The sequence below is a fragment of the Penicillium malachiteum genome (genome assembly GCF_028827825.1).
Source record: "Penicillium malachiteum strain IBT 17515 chromosome Unknown utg000005l:1.0-9002435.0:326005.0-9005861.0, whole genome shotgun sequence".
Taxonomy (NCBI): Eukaryota; Fungi; Ascomycota; class Eurotiomycetes; order Eurotiales; family Aspergillaceae; genus Penicillium; species Penicillium malachiteum.
Window position 1 is genome coordinate 4,831,179 of NW_026643099.1, and position 21,173 is coordinate 4,852,351.

General features: G+C 46.2%; 6 protein-coding genes across 6 annotated transcripts; 3 read left to right on the forward strand and 3 right to left on the reverse strand.

The window, feature by feature from the left end:
• Positions 1 to 305: 305 nt before the first annotated feature.
• N7483_011806 (UV-endonuclease UVE-1) lies at positions 306 to 2,070 on the forward strand (the record flags this gene model as incomplete). Its single annotated transcript, XM_057095233.1, has 2 exons — positions 306 to 515; positions 577 to 2,070. The coding sequence occupies 2 exons, from the start codon at positions 306 to 308 to the stop codon at positions 2,068 to 2,070; spliced, it is 1,704 nt and encodes a 567-aa protein (XP_056941204.1).
• A 536-nt stretch (positions 2,071 to 2,606) lies between these two features.
• Positions 2,607 to 4,415, reverse strand: N7483_011807 (MFS transporter; the record flags this gene model as incomplete). Its single annotated transcript, XM_057095234.1, has 4 exons — positions 2,607 to 2,919; positions 2,979 to 3,243; positions 3,350 to 3,421; positions 3,488 to 4,415. The coding sequence occupies 4 exons, from the start codon at positions 4,413 to 4,415 to the stop codon at positions 2,607 to 2,609; spliced, it is 1,578 nt and encodes a 525-aa protein (XP_056941205.1).
• A 1,101-nt stretch (positions 4,416 to 5,516) lies between these two features.
• N7483_011808 (uncharacterized protein) lies at positions 5,517 to 6,284 on the reverse strand (the record flags this gene model as incomplete). Its single annotated transcript, XM_057095235.1, has 1 exon — positions 5,517 to 6,284. One exon carries the CDS (start codon positions 6,282 to 6,284, stop codon positions 5,517 to 5,519), a length of 768 nt encoding a protein of 255 aa, XP_056941206.1.
• Positions 6,285 to 9,854: 3,570 nt separating this feature from the next.
• On the reverse strand, positions 9,855 to 11,480 carry N7483_011809 (questin oxidase family protein; the record flags this gene model as incomplete). The annotated part of the gene is made up of 4 exons (XM_057095236.1): positions 9,855 to 10,405; positions 10,477 to 10,875; positions 10,931 to 11,246; positions 11,310 to 11,480. 4 exons carry the CDS (start codon positions 11,478 to 11,480, stop codon positions 9,855 to 9,857), a joined length of 1,437 nt encoding a protein of 478 aa, XP_056941207.1.
• A 750-nt stretch (positions 11,481 to 12,230) lies between these two features.
• On the forward strand, positions 12,231 to 13,064 carry N7483_011810 (uncharacterized protein; the record flags this gene model as incomplete). Its single annotated transcript, XM_057095237.1, has 1 exon — positions 12,231 to 13,064. The coding sequence occupies one exon, from the start codon at positions 12,231 to 12,233 to the stop codon at positions 13,062 to 13,064; it is 834 nt and encodes a 277-aa protein (XP_056941208.1).
• Positions 13,065 to 13,924: 860 nt separating this feature from the next.
• N7483_011811 (type I polyketide synthase) lies at positions 13,925 to 20,725 on the forward strand (the record flags this gene model as incomplete). The annotated part of the gene is made up of 10 exons (XM_057095238.1): positions 13,925 to 14,214; positions 14,271 to 14,556; positions 14,608 to 14,740; positions 14,799 to 15,277; positions 15,351 to 15,704; positions 15,784 to 15,811; positions 15,874 to 18,260; positions 18,312 to 18,322; positions 18,364 to 20,623; positions 20,678 to 20,725. 10 exons carry the CDS (start codon positions 13,925 to 13,927, stop codon positions 20,723 to 20,725), a joined length of 6,276 nt encoding a protein of 2,091 aa, XP_056941209.1.
• Positions 20,726 to 21,173: the final 448 nt, after the last annotated feature.

The window sequence follows — 21,173 nt, forward strand, 5'->3', positions numbered from 1 at the left end:
CACGCTTACTACGTGCTCGCCCTATCCAGCATACCGGCTCCCCGAGGTCTAGCTCGGGGGATTGCCACTCATGTCTGAGGATCCCCGATCGATCGATTGCCGTGGCGAACGCTAGATCGCCAGCGCCGGTTCTGGAACATGGTCGTCATAGGGTCCGACCTGTTTTGCGCGCCCCTTTCTACCGTCCTTTTAGCCTCAAACACAACCAAAATGTGCCATTGACACATTGGACGCCATCTCGTTCATATTCACAAACATTCTCTGCCCCAGATCAAGACCCGCTACTCGACCTAGACGACGCGACGATGGCGTTGAAGGTAGAGCCTGACATCAAGCCTGCTGAAATACTCGATGGAGACGTAGCTGCGCCTGCTGGCCAGGCTGAAGCTGTATTGGATCCCGAATCCGACGTGGAAGTCCCATTAGACGCGGAGGAGCTTCAGGAAGCCTTGGGGCGACCTCCTCCGGTCAATAGTAGTTGTCTTCCTCTCCCCTGGAAGGGCCGTCTTGGATATGTGAGTAACTACTTCTGTGCGATACGTTGTGGTTGAATGGCATCAAGGCTGACATTATTAGGCTTGTCTGAATACATACCTGCGCTACTCCAACCCTCCTGTTTTTTGCTCCCGTACCTGTCGCATTGCCTCAATTCTCGAGAACCGTCACCCTCTCCAAGATCCGGATCAGCCACCGCATCCAACGAAGAACCGCCCGGACCGCACACAACCAGCCGATGTAGCCCGTGGACAAGCATTCGTCGAATCCTTGGGATTGGCGAATGCGCGCGATCTGGTCAAATTGCTGCGCTGGAATGATAAATATGGCATTAAGTTTATGCGACTGAGCAGTGAGATGTTCCCATTCTGCAGTCACAAGGAATATGGTTATAAGCTCGCTCCATTTGCATCCGAAGTCCTGGCGGCAGCTGGACGGGTAGTTGCAGAACTCGGGCATCGTGTTTCTGTCCACCCTGGGCAATTTACACAACTGGGCTCGCCTCGAAGAGAGGTGGTGGAGAGCTCATACCGCGACCTGGAGTATCACTCAGAGATGCTTCAGCTTCTGAAATTACCACCTCAGCAAGACCGCGATGCAGTTATGATCCTGCACATGGGTGGCGTTTTTGGCGATAAGGGAGAGACTCTGGACCGGTTCCGAGAGAATTATGCTGTATTGTCTCAGGATGTCAAGAATCGACTGGTCCTTGAGAATGACGACGTGAGCTGGACAGTGCACGATCTGCTCCCGATTTGTGAGGAGCTCAATATTCCCCTCGTGCTTGATTACCACCATCACAACATCTTGTTTGACGCAAGTGAGGTCCGAGAGGGCACGCAGGATATCATGCCTCTCTATGACCGCATCACGGCGACATGGTCACGGAAGAACATCACTCAAAAAATGCATTACTCGGAACCTACCGCCCCTGCGATCACGCCGCGACAACGTCGCAAACATAGTGATCGCGTCAAGACGCTGCCTCCTTGCGTACCTACCATGGATCTAATGATCGAGGCGAAGGACAAAGAGCAGGCTGTGTTTGAGTTGATGAGGACATTCAAACTGCCTGGCTACGAACTCTTCAATGACCTAATTCCATATTTACGAACTGATGAGAACAAACCTTTCAAACCTCCACGCCAAACAAAGAAGAATGGTGGATTCGTCGATTTGGAGGGGGCAGTCCCACCTGCTCGAACTGTCGCAGATGAAGAGGTTGGCATGGGTGGCCCTGACCGGCGGGTATACTGGCCACCCGGCATGGAAGAATGGCTTCGTCCTGCGAAAAAGGTCGTGAAGACCAAAACGAGCAGCCCAGCCAAGGGCAACACATCCAAGAAAATCAAGATTGAACCCAGTGCTCCGGAGGACACTTTGGCCAGCCCAGCCAAAAAGCCGGCTAAAGCACCTCGAACTCCGGTGAAATCTCGATCGAAACGCAAAGTTTCTGAAATCGAGTCCACTCCCGAGTTGGACGAACCCAGCCCTCCCTCGGCTGATTCTCTCCCTCCCAAGAAGGGTCGAGGCAAGAGTACTCGAGCTAAGAAGGTCAATTATGCCGAAGATTAATCCAGAGTGATGTTGATGTACTTTGATTAATTTGGAGGAACTTGTATTATACTTTTGCTAAACTTGAATTGGCATGAGACTACTATGAATAATCAAAAACGAATACTTACATACAGCGCGTGCTCGAAGCCCTTGGTGTCACCGGGCAGATATCTGCACTAGTATTTGTTTCAATATAATTGTATTTCTATACCTAGCACTAGTAGCTTGTGCGGTCAGTTGTATTATGGACCATATTGCGTGATAAATTGTGAGCTCTGGAGGCTGGAACAACTTGAACACGAATAGGTAAATGATCACTGATATTCAAAAGACTTGGACATTTCTTTTCCCTTCTAACCTATCCTTGAGACAACAAAATCCCCCGAAAAAATATTCAATGATCCCAAGACGCCAAATTGGCCGTCATGTCATGTAAAGTGTAACAACGCCAGTGATAAATGTTGTTCCTCATAGCAGATCTAGGACACTACCTCTCAGAGGGTCAAACTCGAAATTCACCTTTCTCACTCACTGGCAGAGCCATGTAACATATCTCAAACCATCTCGGCTCTATCCGAAGAACCATCATGTTCCTCATCAGTTGTAGCAGAGGAAGAGCTCACAGCCTGGGCAGACTGCTCGGGCTTTTCTCCGGCCATCTTTTTCTCACTCTGCGCCTTCATCCGGTCAGCCATAGCATCGAGCTGACGAGCCGACTCGGCCGCATATCGACAATGACGTCGGATAGCAGGACCGAATTTATAAAATATCCAAGGAAAGGGGAGACAAGCAGCTGCGAGGAAGGCAGAGACTGAAGAACCCCAATGAATACCGATACCATCGTACATAGGTGTGGTGAAGAGAGGACTAAAGATGGATATGTTAGACTAGTGCGTATGATGCAAAGGGAAAAGAGGTATGCTTACAAGGCTGCACCGAAAAGAGCACGTATGACAGCATTTCCAGCCAATGCCGATGCGGCGTAGAGAGTATATCCATCAACGATGTAGTTCACCACACTGAGAAAGATAGAAACGTGCGAGAACCCAAAAAGCACTGTTCCGATTTCGCAGACAATCCAATGGATGCTTGGGTAGTTGGTCCATGCAAACCAGAACAGGCCAATGGGTAGCGTCACCGCTCCCACCATAGCAGGGATCAATCGTGCCTCGGGGGGGAGGGCGGCCGTAGCTGGTACGACTAGCAATTTTCTTGTATCGTTTATCGTCGAGAATAGAATAAGCGCAGCCGAGTGTCTGTCCAATTACCATTCCTAGAAATGATAATCCGGAAGTACTCTGTGGCCAGTTGCGAGCTTCCTCGAAGACGATGGGGAAAGCAGCGAATTCCATATACATTGTGCCGTAGACTAGGGGTGGTGACAAAAAGGTTAGCATAGGCACTAGCGGATAGTTTTGACCACAGTTTAACTCACTGATAGCCATATAGACAGAAAGAAGTAGCACAATTGGCTCCATAAATAGCAAAATCCACGGGCGCACCATGGTCGCTGTAAAGACCTGACCAGCGGTTTTGTGTGACTGTTCCACATCAAGTCGACTCTTATACACAGCACCGGTCATCTTGCTAAGCTTTGCTGCTCTCTTGCGTAGAAGAACAGGCGAGTACGTCTCAGGAATCAGGGCAATTCCAACCAAGAACACCACCGCATTGAAGATTGTTGTAAGTCCTTGAACCCACTTCCAGCCCTTAGACACTGCCAAAAAGTCGCAAGTGATAGGCCCAAGACCAGGACCAAGGAACGGAGCTCCAATGAAAGCAATGGTCGCCAGTCCTCGATCGCGCGCAGTATACATGTCGGACACTACGCCTCCAGCATTCGAGACGGCAGAAGAACCGAACGCACCGGAGAAGAATCGAAGGACCAGAACAGCTGCAATGTTCGGACTTGCGATGGTGACTCCAGCAAAGAGAGTGGACATTCCAAGCGTGATAAAGTAGATAACTTGACGACCATATAATTCTGAAAGAGGTGCCCATACTGCAGGACCGATGGCAAATCCAAGCACAAATAGCGAGGTATCTGCAACCGTGAGCTCTGTACTAGCTCCAAAATGTGCCTTAAGCTGGGGATCGGCAGCAGAAAGGGAAGCCGAAGCGTATGTGATGGAGAGAAAAGATGCGGCCTGTAGGAGCGTGATGGACCATTTTAACCACTCCTGCATTTGATGAGGATCTCTCGGGTCATTGTGTACCCATTCCACAAGATATGGGCTTTCGGTGGTTCCATCCCCATCCCACTGGTGCTCGAGGATATCATCGGTAATGGTACTCTGTGACAAAACTAGTTTGTACAAGGGGAGTCGAATGCGCTGCGCTTTGTCTGCGTTTTGGGTCGCCATCTGTAATTAAACACTGCCATGTCAATGAGTTAGCTCAACGCTGTACTAGTCAACGGAATTTTCTTTTTGAATATACTCACAGCCGCAAGCACGCGTATAAAGACTTGAGCGCTCGATAGAGGAATATTAAGACCTAGATAGAAAACAGAGAACAGATGGATAGAGATTGAGTCCAGTGCAATCCTAATTAGTCAAGGGGAAAGCTAGCGGACAGGTGGGAGGAATAAATGGAAGGATGAAAAGTTCGGGGAAATCCTGTCTAATTTCAAGTATTACAGAATGCAGAGTAAATTAAATTGACAGGGGTTTATTTATTAATCATTAGAAATACAGGATGTGGTGATTATAAATCCACTTGAGAGATAATCATTGTTTTCGGAATGCGACAAAGCTGTAATTTGGGGGGCATTCAACTCGCTGTTTTTTGGCCATTCTGAAGCTGTAATTTTGTATAAATGACGATGCCCTGATCTTAAGGCTATGCCAAGCTTTTTATAAATGGAGCAGGGACTATTTTCATCCAATCATAGAAAGCGGAAAGCCCCACTTGATTCTGTTTCCCGCTAGTACCGCTAGTCTGCTCTAGGGAATTCCGGCCTAAGGATACGAAAATCGTCCGGAAAATGACGCGAGAAAAATTGCCAAGAGAACTCTTGCCATGATTAAAATGCTGTTCAAGCAAAAAATGACTGACATCGCTAACAAGGACAAATTTTAGTTTATTGTTACCTTTTAATATAGATCGATTGATTGTACTCAACGTTTGGTCTCAAGTACTACTTTTAGAGTAGCATCTGGCCACCTGGGCACACGGGCAGCGGCGCATATGCAATAATCCTCTCCGTGTCGATCCCTTCAAAAATAGTTCAATCATGATGTTCCTCCCGAGGTCAAATACCGACCAGCCACTACTACTAGTACTAATAACGGAGTCACGGTATATTGAATAGCATTCAAATGTTACTAGTATTCTTGGTGATTCCCATGTTATTTTTAACCAAAAGTCCTCCACATCTAACATCACACGCAACTCGGGAAAAGAGATCTAATATTCAAATATTGGCTGGTAAAAGTTGAAATTCTATAAATCTCAAGACCATTCTATCGCCGAATGATTTCTCTTACTGATTTTTCAGTATCAAATATTGATCTTTGCAAATCTTCTAAAACGAAATGTACTGGCCATTTCTCGCTGTGCTCGATAGAGTGTAGAGACATGTCAGACACTCGCTCAACATATCCCGCCATGGACTCGAGGAAAGATTTCATTTTTGTCAATGCTCGAGCAATCAGAACATCCGTTAGAAAGGCTTGCTCTTCTTGTGGGATTTCGAAGCTCCCAACCCGAATTTTGTCGGCGAAGGAGCTGCTTGAAGGAGGTCTGATAGGTCCCAGATTGATGCCTTCAAAGCTAGAATGTCGATGACCGCCTCCATTTATTTGTCCTGCTGTGTGGTCGCGGAAGCCTGAGGTTGTGGAACCATGGGAAGTGTGCTGATTAATATTTGAACTGTGAATCGAGTGCTGTGAAGATTGTTGATTCAAGATCAGGCACTGCAGACCCCGGAGGATTTTACGCAGCCCCATTGCAAACATCAAAACAGCTACCGAGTCACGGTCACGTCGACAAGCGGAGCAATACATCAGTCGTTCCCAAAGGACTCGGCTATCCTGAGTGGCTTGAAGAATGACAGGCACGGGCGCTGGAGAATATTTGCCTTCCATCTTTTTCAAACTGGAAAGGAATATTGCTTGGTTGCTGATACATGCGCAGGTTTCTGTCAAATCCCCAGAAATGGATCTTGTTCGTGGAAGGCCGCTCAAAGGAGTGTCCTGGGCAATATGAGGCATTCCACTGGAGAAAGACATATCGACTGTCTGCATAGAACGCGGAAAGTCATCTCCCCTCCCCTTAGTCATGCGTTAATGGTCAGAATAGTGAAAAGAAGCGGCCCGTTGTATAGACTTACAAAAGAAAGAATCGGATGATTGGGACCCTGGGTTTGAAGTCCTTTCCCTGCGTCTAGACCATGGAAGAGCTCTGAGGCTTCGAGTTGTTCCCAAGAGGTTTCTGACATAGGCGCCGATGGATATATGGGGTGTTCATCTGTGTCCATAAATGCGTTTGGCTCAAGAAAGTCATGCAGGCCATCCACATCACCAGCGGAGAGTAGTTCGTCTAGCCCCAAAGATCTCTCTTGTTCTGGGGGTGAAGGTCTCGATGAAGAATCACTATCCAGAGAGAGATTTCTCCCTCTTAGGTCTGGCTTACTGTGAGATTTCTTCGACAAAGTGCATTTATGTTGCGACTTTTTGTTCTTGGACCCTTTCGGTCGCCCCATTCGATTAGGCTCGCTGTAAATGCAGGGCTGTTTGGATCTTGTACATCCGGCGCATGGATCTCCGCCCGAACATTTCATCTTTAAGGTATGGCACATGTCGCATGCCGATCGCACTTTCCGCGAATTTGAGCCCTCCATGATTCAAATGTTATCTTTTCGTGCTAGAATGGAGGATGAAGGGTAATAAAAGGTAATGTATACCTAGTGAGTTTGTCAGAGTGGTCAAGTTGCGCGAACCTGAAATCTACTACGTTAAAGTACATGTATTTATGCTCTCTGATACGCACCACGTAGTTCTGGCAGTAAAGGCTAGAAGAGCTTCCCGAGGTCCAAGCCCGCGAGATTGAATCAATGCATCGGAAATATGGTGTTTGAGCGTGTCGTGACTGCTCATAGGCTAGCAAACTTGCTGGTATCGATATGCTATTTCACTACATTCAAAATGACCAAATACCAGACGAATAGAGCCTGTTAATATTTTAAATACTATAAGAGAATTGCGAACCTACGTCGACTTTCCACGAAAATGACAATTTCTAGAGGAACATTTGAAATTTGAAGGCGATTTCGCCATATCTCAAACTCCACATTCCGACCTATGGTGAGGTATTGTTCGTTTGATAACCAGAAATATCTGGGAAATTAATTCATGCAAGTCCTCCACATGTGGAGTGCGAGTTCCGCTAATGCATATGCTGAGGGATTGACATCTACTAAAGAGATCCGAAATTCCTTCAGACATCTGGAGCCACCTGGGCAAGTCTGACACGCATTCTATTTACCTCTAATGGTGATTGGTAGACGTCAAGTTTGTGATTGCGGGATCGACATCCAAAGTTCCGGGCCGTACGGGGCCGTTTGGACTCTGGTTGATCTAGAGCCTGAACTACCAGTTGACTATCATTTTGGGGTAACTGATACATCTATCTGTCATCACCTTGAAGCCTTTCCCATGATAGTGAAAATGGAACACAATACGTTTAGGCTGTAGACAGGTGAAGTAGTTAGCAAAAAAAAAGCGGGTTATCCAAATTCTGCATGCTAGACACGGTACTTTGTTTCAGCCTTCAGGGTCGATGTGTATGACGCGCGTCTCAAGTGCTTACTGTGCAGAGTAGTATTTAAAGGGGAAATTGATGCTTGTTTCTAGCTTTGTATGGCTTAGTGTGACTTGGCGTTAGAACTCATGCAAGACCCATTTTTGATCACGGAGTATCTACCCGACACTGAAGTGTTGATCTGCCAGACTACTGAATTATGGTCTAGAAACCACTCAAGAGTCAGCGAATGAAGTCATCAATCTATTCCATTCATGTTGTACCTTTGTCAAGTATTTTCAGATGCCTCTATCATGCAACCTCTTTAGAACTTTGTGCCGACCTATTTTCGATATTACAACCCATATACAGTCTAGCTTATACGAGTTCGCTCTGAGTGGACATCTGGAGGCATTGTGTCGAAGTACTGGTCTAGACTTCTCACCCTACCCGTCAAGGCCAAATTCGAATGGTGATCGACAATTACCCTGTGCGAATTATGCAGGTGGCAATAAATCGGAACTTGCGATCCTGGCGCCCTCTTCGAAAAATGTCATTGCTTGCCTGCTAACCCACGGTCGACCGAACCACCGAACCCCCGATAATGCCCAGCAACCCAGGCCGATTGCAGAGGCCGGCAAAACTTCTTCAGTCGATATTTCCAGGGCTGTGGGTAAAAGCTCTATATTCCTTATACTATCTCCAAATCACATGTTCAGATTAGTGTTGCGGAAGTATTTCTCTGCTAATTGCGCCTAAGCGATATTTACAGTTTTGGCGTAACGGCAAGTGGCGCTGAAGACCTTCAAGTTGAACCTGCGAGAGGATTGCGCCGGATTCTAGTGCGATATTCAGTTCCGCAATGCATGAATCCTTCAAGTTCTCATAGTAGCATAGCGATATGCAGTAAGACGGGACGTCCAACTTGGCAGGGTGAGTGATTGACATGCAGCATGCCAAACTGAATTCTAACCTGCAGAGTCCGAAGAACTAGTCTTAAGATAGCATTCGAATTATGTAAAGCTTCACAGCACTTACCCAGGTGAAGCATATGAGGATTCCAGTAGAATCCGCCAGCGCAGATCAATGTTTAACCATGTGGCTATCAATATACGTTTCGCGCTATTTCCCAAATAGGGAAGGTGGAGAATGTTGATAACTTGAACGAGGTCTATGTCTATCGCTGATCATTGGACACAACTCCGATGCATATTCAAATGTTACAATCGTCTATACATTCCGAAAAAAGAAGTGCGACTGGATCTTGGCCAAAACCTGCAGCAATGGCGTAATCTTTACATAATTGATACTTTGTAGCTCACATTCTCCTTGCCCCACATAGTCTTGCGCTGTTCATGCAAAGGGCCCTTTACGTATGAATTCGTCCGGTTATCGGAAAATCCCCGAGATAAGATTCGGACCGAAGAGCTGTTGACTCGTATAGCTTCCGGCATGGATGTTTAATTCGTTGCATTCATTTTGCCGTTAAACCCATTTAGGCCCTGAAGTGCTATATTTGAGTTTCGTAGTTTAATCTCATGCCCCTTGTATGATAAAAACGGATTTTTTGCCGAGTACGAGCTAGCTTGCTTTTAATATGCAGGGCTCAGCAAGACTAGAAGTGGAACGGTCAGAATCCAACGAATTTTGCATGCCACTGTGACCCAGGTGCCTGAGAAGAAGCTGTACTTCTAACCTTAATAGAATCCATGGCTTGAGATGACGTCTTTCGAAACATTCAAAATGTTGATACCATCAGAACACGTTCCGATGAATTAATTGATTGCCGCCCACTGGCAGACAGTACTGTCACAGTAGACACCGTGACACTACAGTCATGTTCACATACTCAAGTACTAGGAAAAGAGGTCTATACTATGGTCACGCCGCTTTGTGAGCCGCAGATTTGTGTTACCTGGTTCAGATTCGAGCCAGGATTGAACAGACACATGTGCATTTGAAGTTAAGTTGTGCTCCGATAACTTCAGTCTTGCTGTACTCCATCATCTTGAACCTAATAAAACAGCCAAATACTACTAGTACTTTCAAATGTTACATACTCAAAGGTGAGCCTTGGCAGGTATACTATGTCCCCGGCCATCTCGTTCAGGAAATCTCTGCCAAGCTTCAGCAAAGCCAGCTCCACGGATAAAGTCAAAATGTTTCGTTCCATCCATAGGCTGCGAGCTACCGGAGTCAATGGCAGCAATGCCCGCAGTCAGGAAAACAGACTGCTTGACTCGGAACTCAGGCAGATGGTCGTATGGCTTGGAGGTGTCTTGGGCATGGGCCATGCACCGGATAAGCTTGCACATGTGGCCATCATCCTCGTGGTAGCATGCCCGGTCAAACACTTCATCCCACCCTTGATTGGGTAGTCGGGACGGATGCGAGGCCAGCCAGTCCAGGCGGATCTCAGGACATCCTTGTCCTGCATAGGAAAGAAGATACACTCGACCGGTGTACTCTAAAAGCCGAGCCTTTTGCTGGCGAGTAAGCGAGGGCTCTGCGAGGAACATAGTGTGGCCAATACTTGATGTTACACTATGCAAAAGGAAGAAGTCAAATGTGCAGATGTATGGTGGGCGCTGGGCTCCGGCTGTCAAATACACTTTTGATGGAGCACGATGTCACAGTTAGCCACTTAATGCTCGGGTACTTGTGAAAAAGATTCTAACTTACCAGCGGTGTTTTGTAGCTCCGCAGTTGCTCTTTCTAAGTCATTTGGGTCAACCCGATATCGCGCAGCCAGGCGAACCAAATCCGGACCTGCATTCTTCAGCACCCCATCGCGAGCGGGCTCAAGATCGAGACACATTTCCCCAGTAACCTTTCTCTGTTGCATATGATAATAAGCACTAGAACAATTGCGAATCTTGTCGTTTGCCCGAGCGAGATCCACACAAGTACTCAACGGGAGTGGAGGCTCGACTTGGCTCTTAGAAAGCTTTTCGGCTGCGGTAAGGTAGTCTGTGTACCACCAATCATGGTGCACACATGCCTGTGCAAAGCCCTCTGCAAGTAGCCTTGCCTGCCTAAACTCTAGGGCCATGCCAATATGGATAATACCGTGGACGTATCCTTTGAATAATTATCAGTATAATAAACAGCGTTGGCCAACTGGAACGCCACATACCCATATAGATACGGCATAGGATATCATCAGCAATCTCACTACCACCAACGAGGTATTTCTGAAAGACGGCTTGGTAACCTAGACGATCGATCTCGTTCTCAAAGAAAAGACAGAAATTCACAAAATTCTCCTCTCTGCCGAGACATCGCTTCAAGACCAACGAATCGGTCATATCTTCCACAAGCGTGTTTTGAACAGCCATCGGGTCCCTCTGATATAGACTGTTTCGATCATGCTGTGATCGAATGGTTTCAGGACTAGCTCCAAGAGCCCAAATGGTGATATCGTGGTGTGCGATATGGTTGTGAAAGTAGACCTAAATTGAGAGAGAATATCTTCAGATCTAAGCATCAATTCCTACCGAAGTGGTTGTACTTACGCCTTTATGGTCCTCGGTTGTGGTGAATATGTGATGGTTGTTGTGGTTCTCCTCTAGAACGCGTTCAAGCATGCGAGAGGATTCCTCAGTCAATTTCTTCGCATGCTTTAGTCCCGAATGTACGTTGGGACTGAAATGGAATCGAGATGTTGGCTCAAGCACAAGCGCCATTGCTTCAAATTTTGAGGTGAGTGGTAGTCTGACAGCTGCAAGCAAATGGGAATTAGAGTACCCATCGAAAACTTGACTGGAGATGATATAAATGAGATGGTAGTAGAGTTGAGCATGGGTGGCAAAGTATGATCTATGCTGAAATCAATGAAGCCTGTTTTGGAGCTCTAGATGGTTGCGTAGTCGGTGACTATCGAGAGTTTCATGTATTCTTGGAAGCTCAACAACTAAGCTCGATGAATCTTTCATGGTTCTGCCTGAAGTCTGAAATTCCCATGTCAAACAAGGAAGTCGCTTTCAAGGTTTTAGTTGACTTTGATTGCTAGAAGCTGAAAGTCAAAACAATCAATGCTTCCAAGGTTTGTCAAGCTGGAAGGACTCTGCATCATGATGCAGCTCTTAGCCCGTCTACGTCACACAAATAGTACCAATAGATACATGAATGGCTTTTGGAATTCCGAATCCTCCAGGAATTTACAGGAAAGGAAGTTTGAGCCAATGATCTTCGGTTCAAGGGCTACCTGTCACCGGCGAGTATTTGATATGGCATTAATCTAATAAAGTCACCGATAACCGAATCCTCCAAGATCCACAGTTATCTATACCATGGTCACAATTGGAAGCACTCAAATTGTTGGATTGATAGAAATTACATACACTGTGTTTTAGAAAGGCGAAAATAAATATGACCTGCCAGGTCGTGGTTACATGAATTGATTATTGTGTGAACGTTTCTTTTTAGTCTTCCCAATGCCCCTCAAGAGCCGTATCCGATTTCCAGACCCAGAGCCCAACTCGAACGAATTCACCCTCGGAAAGATGTCACCCAAATTTCAAAAGCTTGTTGGAAAGCATGTTTTAGTTATTGGAGGCACATCTGGTATGGGATATGCAGTTGCCGAGGCGAGTCTCGCATTGGGGGCCCATGTAACGCTTTCCTCTTCAAACCAGAGCCGCATCGATGAGAAGGTCAAAACCCTCCAACAGGGCTATCCCGCAAGCAAAATTCAGGGATTCGTGTGTGATCTCTCACGCAGCAGCCTCAAACAAGATATTGAGGAGCTATTTTCCAAAGTCGGCAAGCTCGATCACATCGTTTTCACTGCAACGGAGCCACCTAAGATGCTCACATATGATGAGATTACACTCGAATACTGGAGAGATGCGGGGCAAATGCGTCTTTTTGCACCATTCTTCGTGGCCCAAGTAGGCTCCAAATACCTCAACCCTGGGCCTGAGTCCTCGATCGTTTTGACTACTGGAACATCCTCTGAGAAACCAATTGCGGGATGGCCAGTAGTCGCGTCTTATGCGGCTAGCCTGAAAGGATTGACTCGCAATTTGGCTTTGGATCTGAAGCCTATTCGTGTCAATATTGTCAGTCCTGGATTTGTTGAGACGGAACTCTGGGATCATCAGCCAGAGGAAGCCAGAAAGGGTCTCTTTGAATGGATCAAGACGGTGACAGCTTTGGAGAAGATTGGGTACCCGGATGAAATTGCGGAAGCCTTTTTGTGGTTGATGAAGGACACCAATGTTACCGGTAGCGTTGCGGAGACTAATTCGGGAATGAAGTTGGTGTAAATAACAATATCTAAATCATCTTGTCTTGTGGTAGTATAGATGGAAATGAACTGAATCCTGTGCATTGCTCAAGTTGGGACAAAGTCAAAAGATTTTTCATTTTTCATCTGCTCAAATAATTCTAGGTAGTAGCCTCTAGACATGAGAGTTCTCCTGTTTCAATTTGTGACTTGAAGATCATCACGAAAAGTACCCTTGACTATGTTAACGTACAATAGTAACATCGAATCTACTAAATGCAATCCGAGTGAACAAGGCCATCTTGAGTAAAGACTACTACTATTTAAGTGCTAAAGAGGCATAATTCTTCGAAAAACAGCAATCTCTCCCATGAGTTTCTATCCTATGTTAAAATAGTTGGGACTGAAGTTCTCAGTTGAAAAATAGACTACAACAAAATATTTAGGCGAATAAGAATTTAGGCTAAGATAACAATGGTGTATTTAAACCAAAATATGATTAATTTCAAAAAATAGTCGCCATGCATATCTTCCAACTTGAAGGTTGTTAAATTGCGACCGTAGGATGTTGAAATTGCTCCACAACTTGAAATTAAAGACTGATAAACTAAGCATCGGTGAGTAAAAATTATCAATCAAACTCGATGGAATCAAATTCCTTATGTCACTTTTGAAGAAATTATTGAAAGAACTCTCCGGTGCATATGTAGAGGCATTGGTCGAAGGATGCAATATTGCACTGGCGGACAAAGCAGTGGGGTTGTATGATAAGGCACAGTTGCAGACTGTATTCTGCTATTGTTTGATATAACATGAAATCATGGTCATGGATGATATCTCAATCAGTATTGAATCGCCTAAACTCTAGAGTAGACTTTCAACAGTGTTTACTTGTACAAGATGGACGGCGGTAGTGTTATTTTCTTTGGAGACACCACCCTACCAATCATACCCTCTTTGGCACAATTACTTGAGGCACGAAGACCAAATTCTTTACTCTCACAGTTCCTTTCATTATCTGAGGAGGTATTACGTGAAAGTATTGGTCATCTCCCAGGACATGTTCAGGAGGAGGCTTTGCGATTTACTCGGTTGTCGGATATTGTGGATTCCGAACATCATGAGCTTCCCGCTCTACATGTCTTGGCACCTGCCATCCTGGTGATTGTCCAGTTGGGTCACTTTATAGGGTGAGCGATCTTATCCGGAATAAGAAATGACTAGGATGAGCTGACTAGGGATACAGATGGTATGAGAATCCTTCACACTGCGAATTTCCTTCCACCAGCAAAAGTCTCTGTATTGGACTTTGTGTGGGCCAGCTATCAGCAGCTGCAGTCAGTCTTGCAAAGAATGTTGTCGAACTCATCCCGATAGCTGTTGACACTGTTCGTCTCGCGGTCCGACTGGGTTCGCTGGTTTTTACTGTGGGTGGGGACCTGGAAGTCGAGGAACATCAAGATCCATGGGCACTCTTGATCGAGAAAGAAGTCTTGCCGGATACGGACTTGGCTTCAATACTGGATAAATGGGTAAATGTGCCCCTTTACCACAAAAAGGATGGCATTAACACAATAATATAGGATAAATCCAGTCGGAAACAACCTTATATCACTGCGGAATTTGACAGCACAGTCACAGTCCAGGGGCCGCCTACGACACTAATTTCCCTCAAAGGGATAATCTTGGAGTTCCTCAAGTCCACACAGTCCGCTCGTGCGGGTCGCCCTCTCCCCATATTTGCGCCATATCATGCCCCCCCATCTCTATACAGAGCTCGATGTCGAAAACCTGGTAAAAGGATTGACTAGCTTTTCGAAAGCTCCGGGCTTGAACAATGAGCGTACAGCTGGTCCTGCACTGCTATCTCCCTATTTGGCTCATGCGGTAGACAGGGAGAGACCAGCAGAGATAGTGCGGGATGTGTTGAAGGACTTGCTATTCCGACCGATCCAATGGAAAAATCTTATTGAGGGCACAGCTTCATATCTCACTTCGCTCAAGCTTTCAGAATTTGATATCTACTGTTTTGGTCCAGTCCATTCACACAAATCGTTTATATCAACCATACAAGACAAAATTGATGCAAAAGTCATGCTATGTGACACAACAGTCCAGGGGGATCAAGAACATTCTACCAGAGGATTGAACATCCCAATTGCAGTGATTGGAATTTCGGGCCGTTTTCCCGATGCTAATAGTGTGGATGAACTTTGGAGGATTCTTGCAGATGGTGTTGACTGCCATAGAGTGGTAAGTTCTAATGAATCGTAAAGATTTTGGAGTCAAAACTTCAAATGTTGGAGTCGAGGCTAAAAGCAACCAGATACCAAATGACCGATTTGACCCTTCAATTTATGTTTCGAAAGACGGAAAAGACAAGAACAAAAGTGCAACTGAATTTGGGAACTTCATGAAAGATCCCGGGCAATTCGATGCTCGTTTCTTCAATATGTCCCCCCGAGAAGCTATGCAGACAGATCCTCAACAGAGGCTTGCCTTGGTCACAGCGTACGAAGCATTAGAGCTTGCAGGTTATGTACCCGGCCAAACACCTTCAACACAGATGGAGAGAATCGGAAGTTTCTATGGCCAGACAACAGACGACTACAAAGACGTGAATGTCGTCCAGGATATTGACACATATTATGTCTCCGGAGTGATTCGTGCATTCGGACCCGTGAGTAGTATCTTCCATGATACAGTAAGCTGTAAGAGTTTTCCGCGTCCGCGTGGCTAATCTAGCAATTTCAAACCAGGGACGTGTTTCTCGTGCAAACCAACTGGGTATGTATAGATACAGTTTCCGAAGCGGAACCACGAACTAATTTGGCTCTCGTTATTTATAGGAGGTCCTAGTCTGAGTGTTGACACTGCTTGCGCATCCAGTGCCACTGCTCTTAATCTTGCGTGTACATCCATCTGGAGCAATGAGTGTGACACGGCCGTTGTCGGAGGAATGATGCTTCTCAACAGTCCTGATATGTATGCCGGCCTCTCACGAGGACATTTCGTCTCCAGTGATGGTCCTTGCAAAACCTTCGATGACGAGGCAGATGGCTACTGTCGTGGAGAGACAGTCGCTAGCATAGTCTTGAAACGCCTCGATGCTGCCAAGGCAGACAATGATAATGTCCTTGGTGTGATCCTAGCAGCAGGCACAAATTACTCTGCCTATGCGGCATCCATCACACAACCCCATGCTGGGACACAAGAATCGCTTTTCCGAAAAGTCCTTCGTGAGGCGGCAGTCAAGCCGAAAGACATTGACTATGTTGAGCTACATGGGACGGGTACTCAGCTTGGAGACTCTACAGAAATGGCCTCGGTTCTCAACGTTCTGGCTCCTAGCCACTCACGGCGACCACCGGACAGGCCTTTGTATGTTGGGTCGGTCAAGGCAAATATTGGTCATGGAGAGTCTGCCTCTGGGATTACAGCCTTGATCAAAGCACTTCTACTGTTCAAGAACTCTCAGATCCCACCCCATATTGGAATCAAGAGCGGCCGAATAAACCGAAACTTTCCTCCTTTGGAGGAGCGAAATGTGAAAATTGCAAAGAAGCTTACTGCCTTCCCACCCAGCCCCGACAGAAAGCGCAAAGTTTTGATCAACAATTTTGGTGCTGCTGGAGGGAATTCCAGTTTCGTTCTCGAGGAGGGCGACTCCTTCTCACAAGAATCTGAACCAGTGACTACTGTGCGTGACCATGTCATCAGTGTGACTGCCAAATCAACGACATCGCTTCTGAGAAATTTGATGAACTTGGTCCTTTTCATTGAAAATCAACCCCAAGTGGCCATGAGGGACATCGCTTATTCCACTACTGCCAGGAAAGTGCAACATCCACTACGTGTTTCGATCGTCGCTTCAACGCTATCCGAAGCAAAGTCCAAACTATCTGCAAAGGTCAACAACGAAGGCACGAGATCAACAATCAAATTATCCAACCCAATCTTTGTGTTTACTGGGCAGGGATCTCTGTTTGCGAATGTAGGGAAACAGATCTTTGAAACAAATTCCTCATTCAGGACCCACTTAACCAGACTGGAACGAATTGCAGTTGAACATGGATTCCCACCTTTCATTGATGCTATAATTAATGGAAGCGAGGAAATCGGTACGCTGCAGCCTGTACAGTCACAGGTGGGCCAAGTTGCCCTGCAAATGTCCCTTTTTACTCTCTGGTCTTCATGGAATATAAGACCCTCAGCTGTGATAGGGCATAGCTTGGGAGAATATGCCGCTCTTTTCGCCGCCGGAGTTCTGTCAGCAAGTGATACGTTATATCTGGTTGGTCGACGTGCAACCCTGCTGCAGAATTTATGTGAGTCGTCCACACATGGAATGTTGGCGGTCAATCAGAGCCTGGACCGTGTTAAGAGTGTGCTGGCCGATCATTTCAATGGGCTAGAGGCTTCATGTTTCAATACTCCGACAGACATTGTTATTAGTGGCCCGATTGCGAGAATTCACGAGGCGCAGCCGCTTTTGAAAGCCCATGACATGCGATGCACACTTCTTAACGTTCCTTTTGCTTTTCATTCTTCTCAGGTCGACCCAATACTGGGCCCACTTGAGAGCGAAGCAAGTAAGGTTTCTTTTCGAATGCCTAGAATTCCGATTCTCTCTACCTTGCTGGGAAGGAAACTGAACAATCTCGATGCACTGAACCCATCTTACCTGGTGCGTCATGCGCGAGAACCTGTCCAATTTGCTGAAGCAATCCAATCGGCGCAATTGGACAACTTGATTACTTCGGAATCCGCATTCCTTGAGATTGGTCCTCATCCTGTCTGTCTTAGCATGGTCGCTTCGACTCTCCAATCCACAAGCCGGCTCCTTTCTACGCTTCATCGGAAGGAGCCTCCAATTGCTACTATCTGCAAGGCCCTGGCGACATTTAGTGATGGTGGTATTTCTATCAACTGGAAAAACTATCACAGCAGCTTTGCTGGTACTCCGAAGCTACTCAGTCTCCCCACATACGCCTTTGATGAGAAGAATTACTGGATCGAGTATCGCAACAATTGGCTTTTGCAACGGCACCCGAGCAGTAGTCCTTCGAAGGTGAATGAATTGCAGCCGCAGATCACAACGACCGTCCAAAGAATTTTATCTTCTACCATAGATGGTTCAGTGGCGTCTGTTGTTTTTGAGTCAGATCTGGCCAATCCGGTACTGCATGGATTAATCGCAGGCCACATTATACATGGAATCGCGTTATGTCCGTCGGTAAGTAATGAGTTTCACCTGTGCCATTGTATTTATGACTCCAGTCTACAGAGACTTGTCAAGTATACATGAAGACGGACACCTTGCTAATACATTTACGCAGGGGGGTCTTTGTAGATATTGCCATGACGGTGGCGGACTATCTTCGAAGAAACTTCTCATTCAATGGTCCTGTTTCTGGTATAAAGGTCATCAACCTTCAAATGACAAAGCCTGTCATAATGCCAGTTGAGAGACCAAAGACCCCTCGAATATTCCGAATTTGTTCGCAGGCATATACTCAAACAGGATCCATACGTTTGGAAATCGGGACCCCAGCTGAGTCAGGCCAAGAACTCGAAACCCATGCCTCTTGTGAAATTGAGTTTGAAGACAGTGCTTTGTGGCTGAGGCAGTGGAACAAAAATTCATACCTCATACTGGAAAGGATTCTCAACCTAGAAGATGGTGTCACCAGGGGAAGTTCAAGTCGCATGTCTCATGACATGGTTTACAATCTCTTTTCCATGGTTGTCCATTATGATCAGCGGTATCAAGGGATGAAAGAAGTTATCATTGATGCTGAGAAATTGGAAGCAGTTGTTTCACTTTCTTTACACAATGACCCCGACATGGGAACATTCTTTTTCTCTCCTTTGTGGCTGGATAACCTTGCTCAGATTGCCGGATTTGTCATGAATGCCATCGGAAAGGTCGACCCCAGGGAATTTACCTACATATCTCATGGAATTGGCTCATACCAGATTGGCGAAGAGATTCGTCCGGATCTCTTATACAAAGCACATGTCAGGATGTTGCCAGAGACAGGAACTGTCTTTTCCGGTGATGTCTCAATTTTCCAGGGAGAAAGATTGATAGCCCGCTGCGGGGAGGTCAAATTTCAGAGAGTGCCCCGTGCTGTGTTGAACAAGATTCTTTCTTATCCAGCAGAGCCGCGTACATCTACAAGAAAGCTCACCGCGCCTGATTTGACAGGTGGAGCCCAAAAAGGTAATCACAATTTGCCACTGCGTCGCGAGACACATACACACTCTATCATCGACGATGTCAAGGAGCTTCTCGCGGAGCAGATAGGCATCTCCGCCAAAGATTTGACAGACAAAAGTGGCTTTCAGGAGCTAGGAGTGGATTCTCTTTTGTCGATGACAATCCTAGCACAGATTCATGAAGTGCTTCATATCCAGTTACCAGCATCTACTTTTACAGATTTTTCGACATTCGGGAGCCTGAAACAGTACATACTGAAAAATCTACCAGACCAGTCAGATGGTTCTGCCACTCCTGTGTCAGAAAGCAGCGAATCAGTGGTTTCCTCTACGTCGAGCAGGTCGCAAAGTCTTCCCAGCACCCCGCCCGATTCCCGCCTCACGGAAGTATACTCGATCATCGCAGATGAGATGGGTCTAGATATGGAAGAGCTTTTAGCTGCAGAGAGCCTATCATCACTTGGCCTTGATTCTATGATGGCAATTACTATTACTGGAGCGTTGAACGAGAGAATTGGAATCGAGGTTCCTTCCGGAATCTTTGATTCGTCTTCAGCCAAGGACCTTCACAGCTCCTTGAATGATCTGTTTGGATCTCCAAGATTTGACCCACAGAGAGATATCCAGAACGCTCAGCAGAGAGTGACTCCGCGTCGGTCGCTTCCAGCCTCTATGACCCTTCAGGGCGATAGCCACTCAACAAGTAAGACACTTTTCCTATTTCCCGACGGAAGCGGTCTTGCCACATCATACGCTAAGCTCCCTCGGATCTCAAAGGAACTCCAAGTCATCGGGCTGAATAGTTGCTTGCTTGGCGAGAAGAGCGCAATTCCAAGAGATATTTCTTTGATCGCTTCCAAAATGGTTGAAACTGTCCGACAAATCCAACCCAGTGGCCCTTATCTCTTGGCTGGATGGTCGGCGGGTGGCATGTACTCATTTGAAGCAGCTCGCCAGCTCTTAGAGGCCGGAGAGAGTGTAGCTTCATTGATACTCATTGACTCACCCTGCCGCTTACGCTTTGGACCAATGCCTCCTCAGCTTCTTCATCTTTTGTCAGATGGTTTGACTCTGAGAAGTGAGGTCCGACAGAATTTTCTAGACACAATAGCCGCAGTCGATGGATATACTCCACATCCACTCAAGAAAAATTCACTGATGCGAGTAACAATCATATGGGCAGAGGATGGTCTTGAGAAGACAATGGAGCTACAACCGGGGCCTATTGACCTGAACTACAATGATGCCATAGTCGAGTGGCTTCTCCGACGGGCTGGTCCTCTAGATGCAATGGGCTGGGACAAGCTTCTGCCTGATTGTTCTTTGGAGATCAGGACAACCAACGGGAATCACTTCAGCATGGTTCAGACTCCCAATGTAAGTGACTCCCCAATACCTTTAATCGGACTCCAATTTACTAACTTGGTGAAGGCAAAATCGCTCAGTGATGCCATATCGGGCGCATTAGAACTTTCCTAGATACTTTTTCACAGACATATTACTTTAGAGATATTTAGACTAAACTTTTGATGTTGATTGATAGATATCAATAGATTATATTACTTCTACTAGTGGTCCTGATTCAAATTTACAAAATAGAGACCAAGTAAGTCTCAGAAGCATAGCATTGAGACGAGAGAAATGTATCAGACCAGATGAATAACTTGAACTACAGGTCATATAGTTTGAGGCCTTCACCATGCTCTATAAGCCTCACTCCGTTTTCCAAACAGGTCTACACAATGAATAGGCACATGTGCACGCTTCGAGATGAATATAATTAGAAGCGTAGATTTCGTAAGAAGAGGATGATGCCAGATATTCAAAAGGTATCATGTCATGTGCATATCCCACGCACAAATATATGATCCATTCCGACCACCTGCACATGTGGGCAGTTGGCTATCCCGCAAGAGCCGGTTGACAA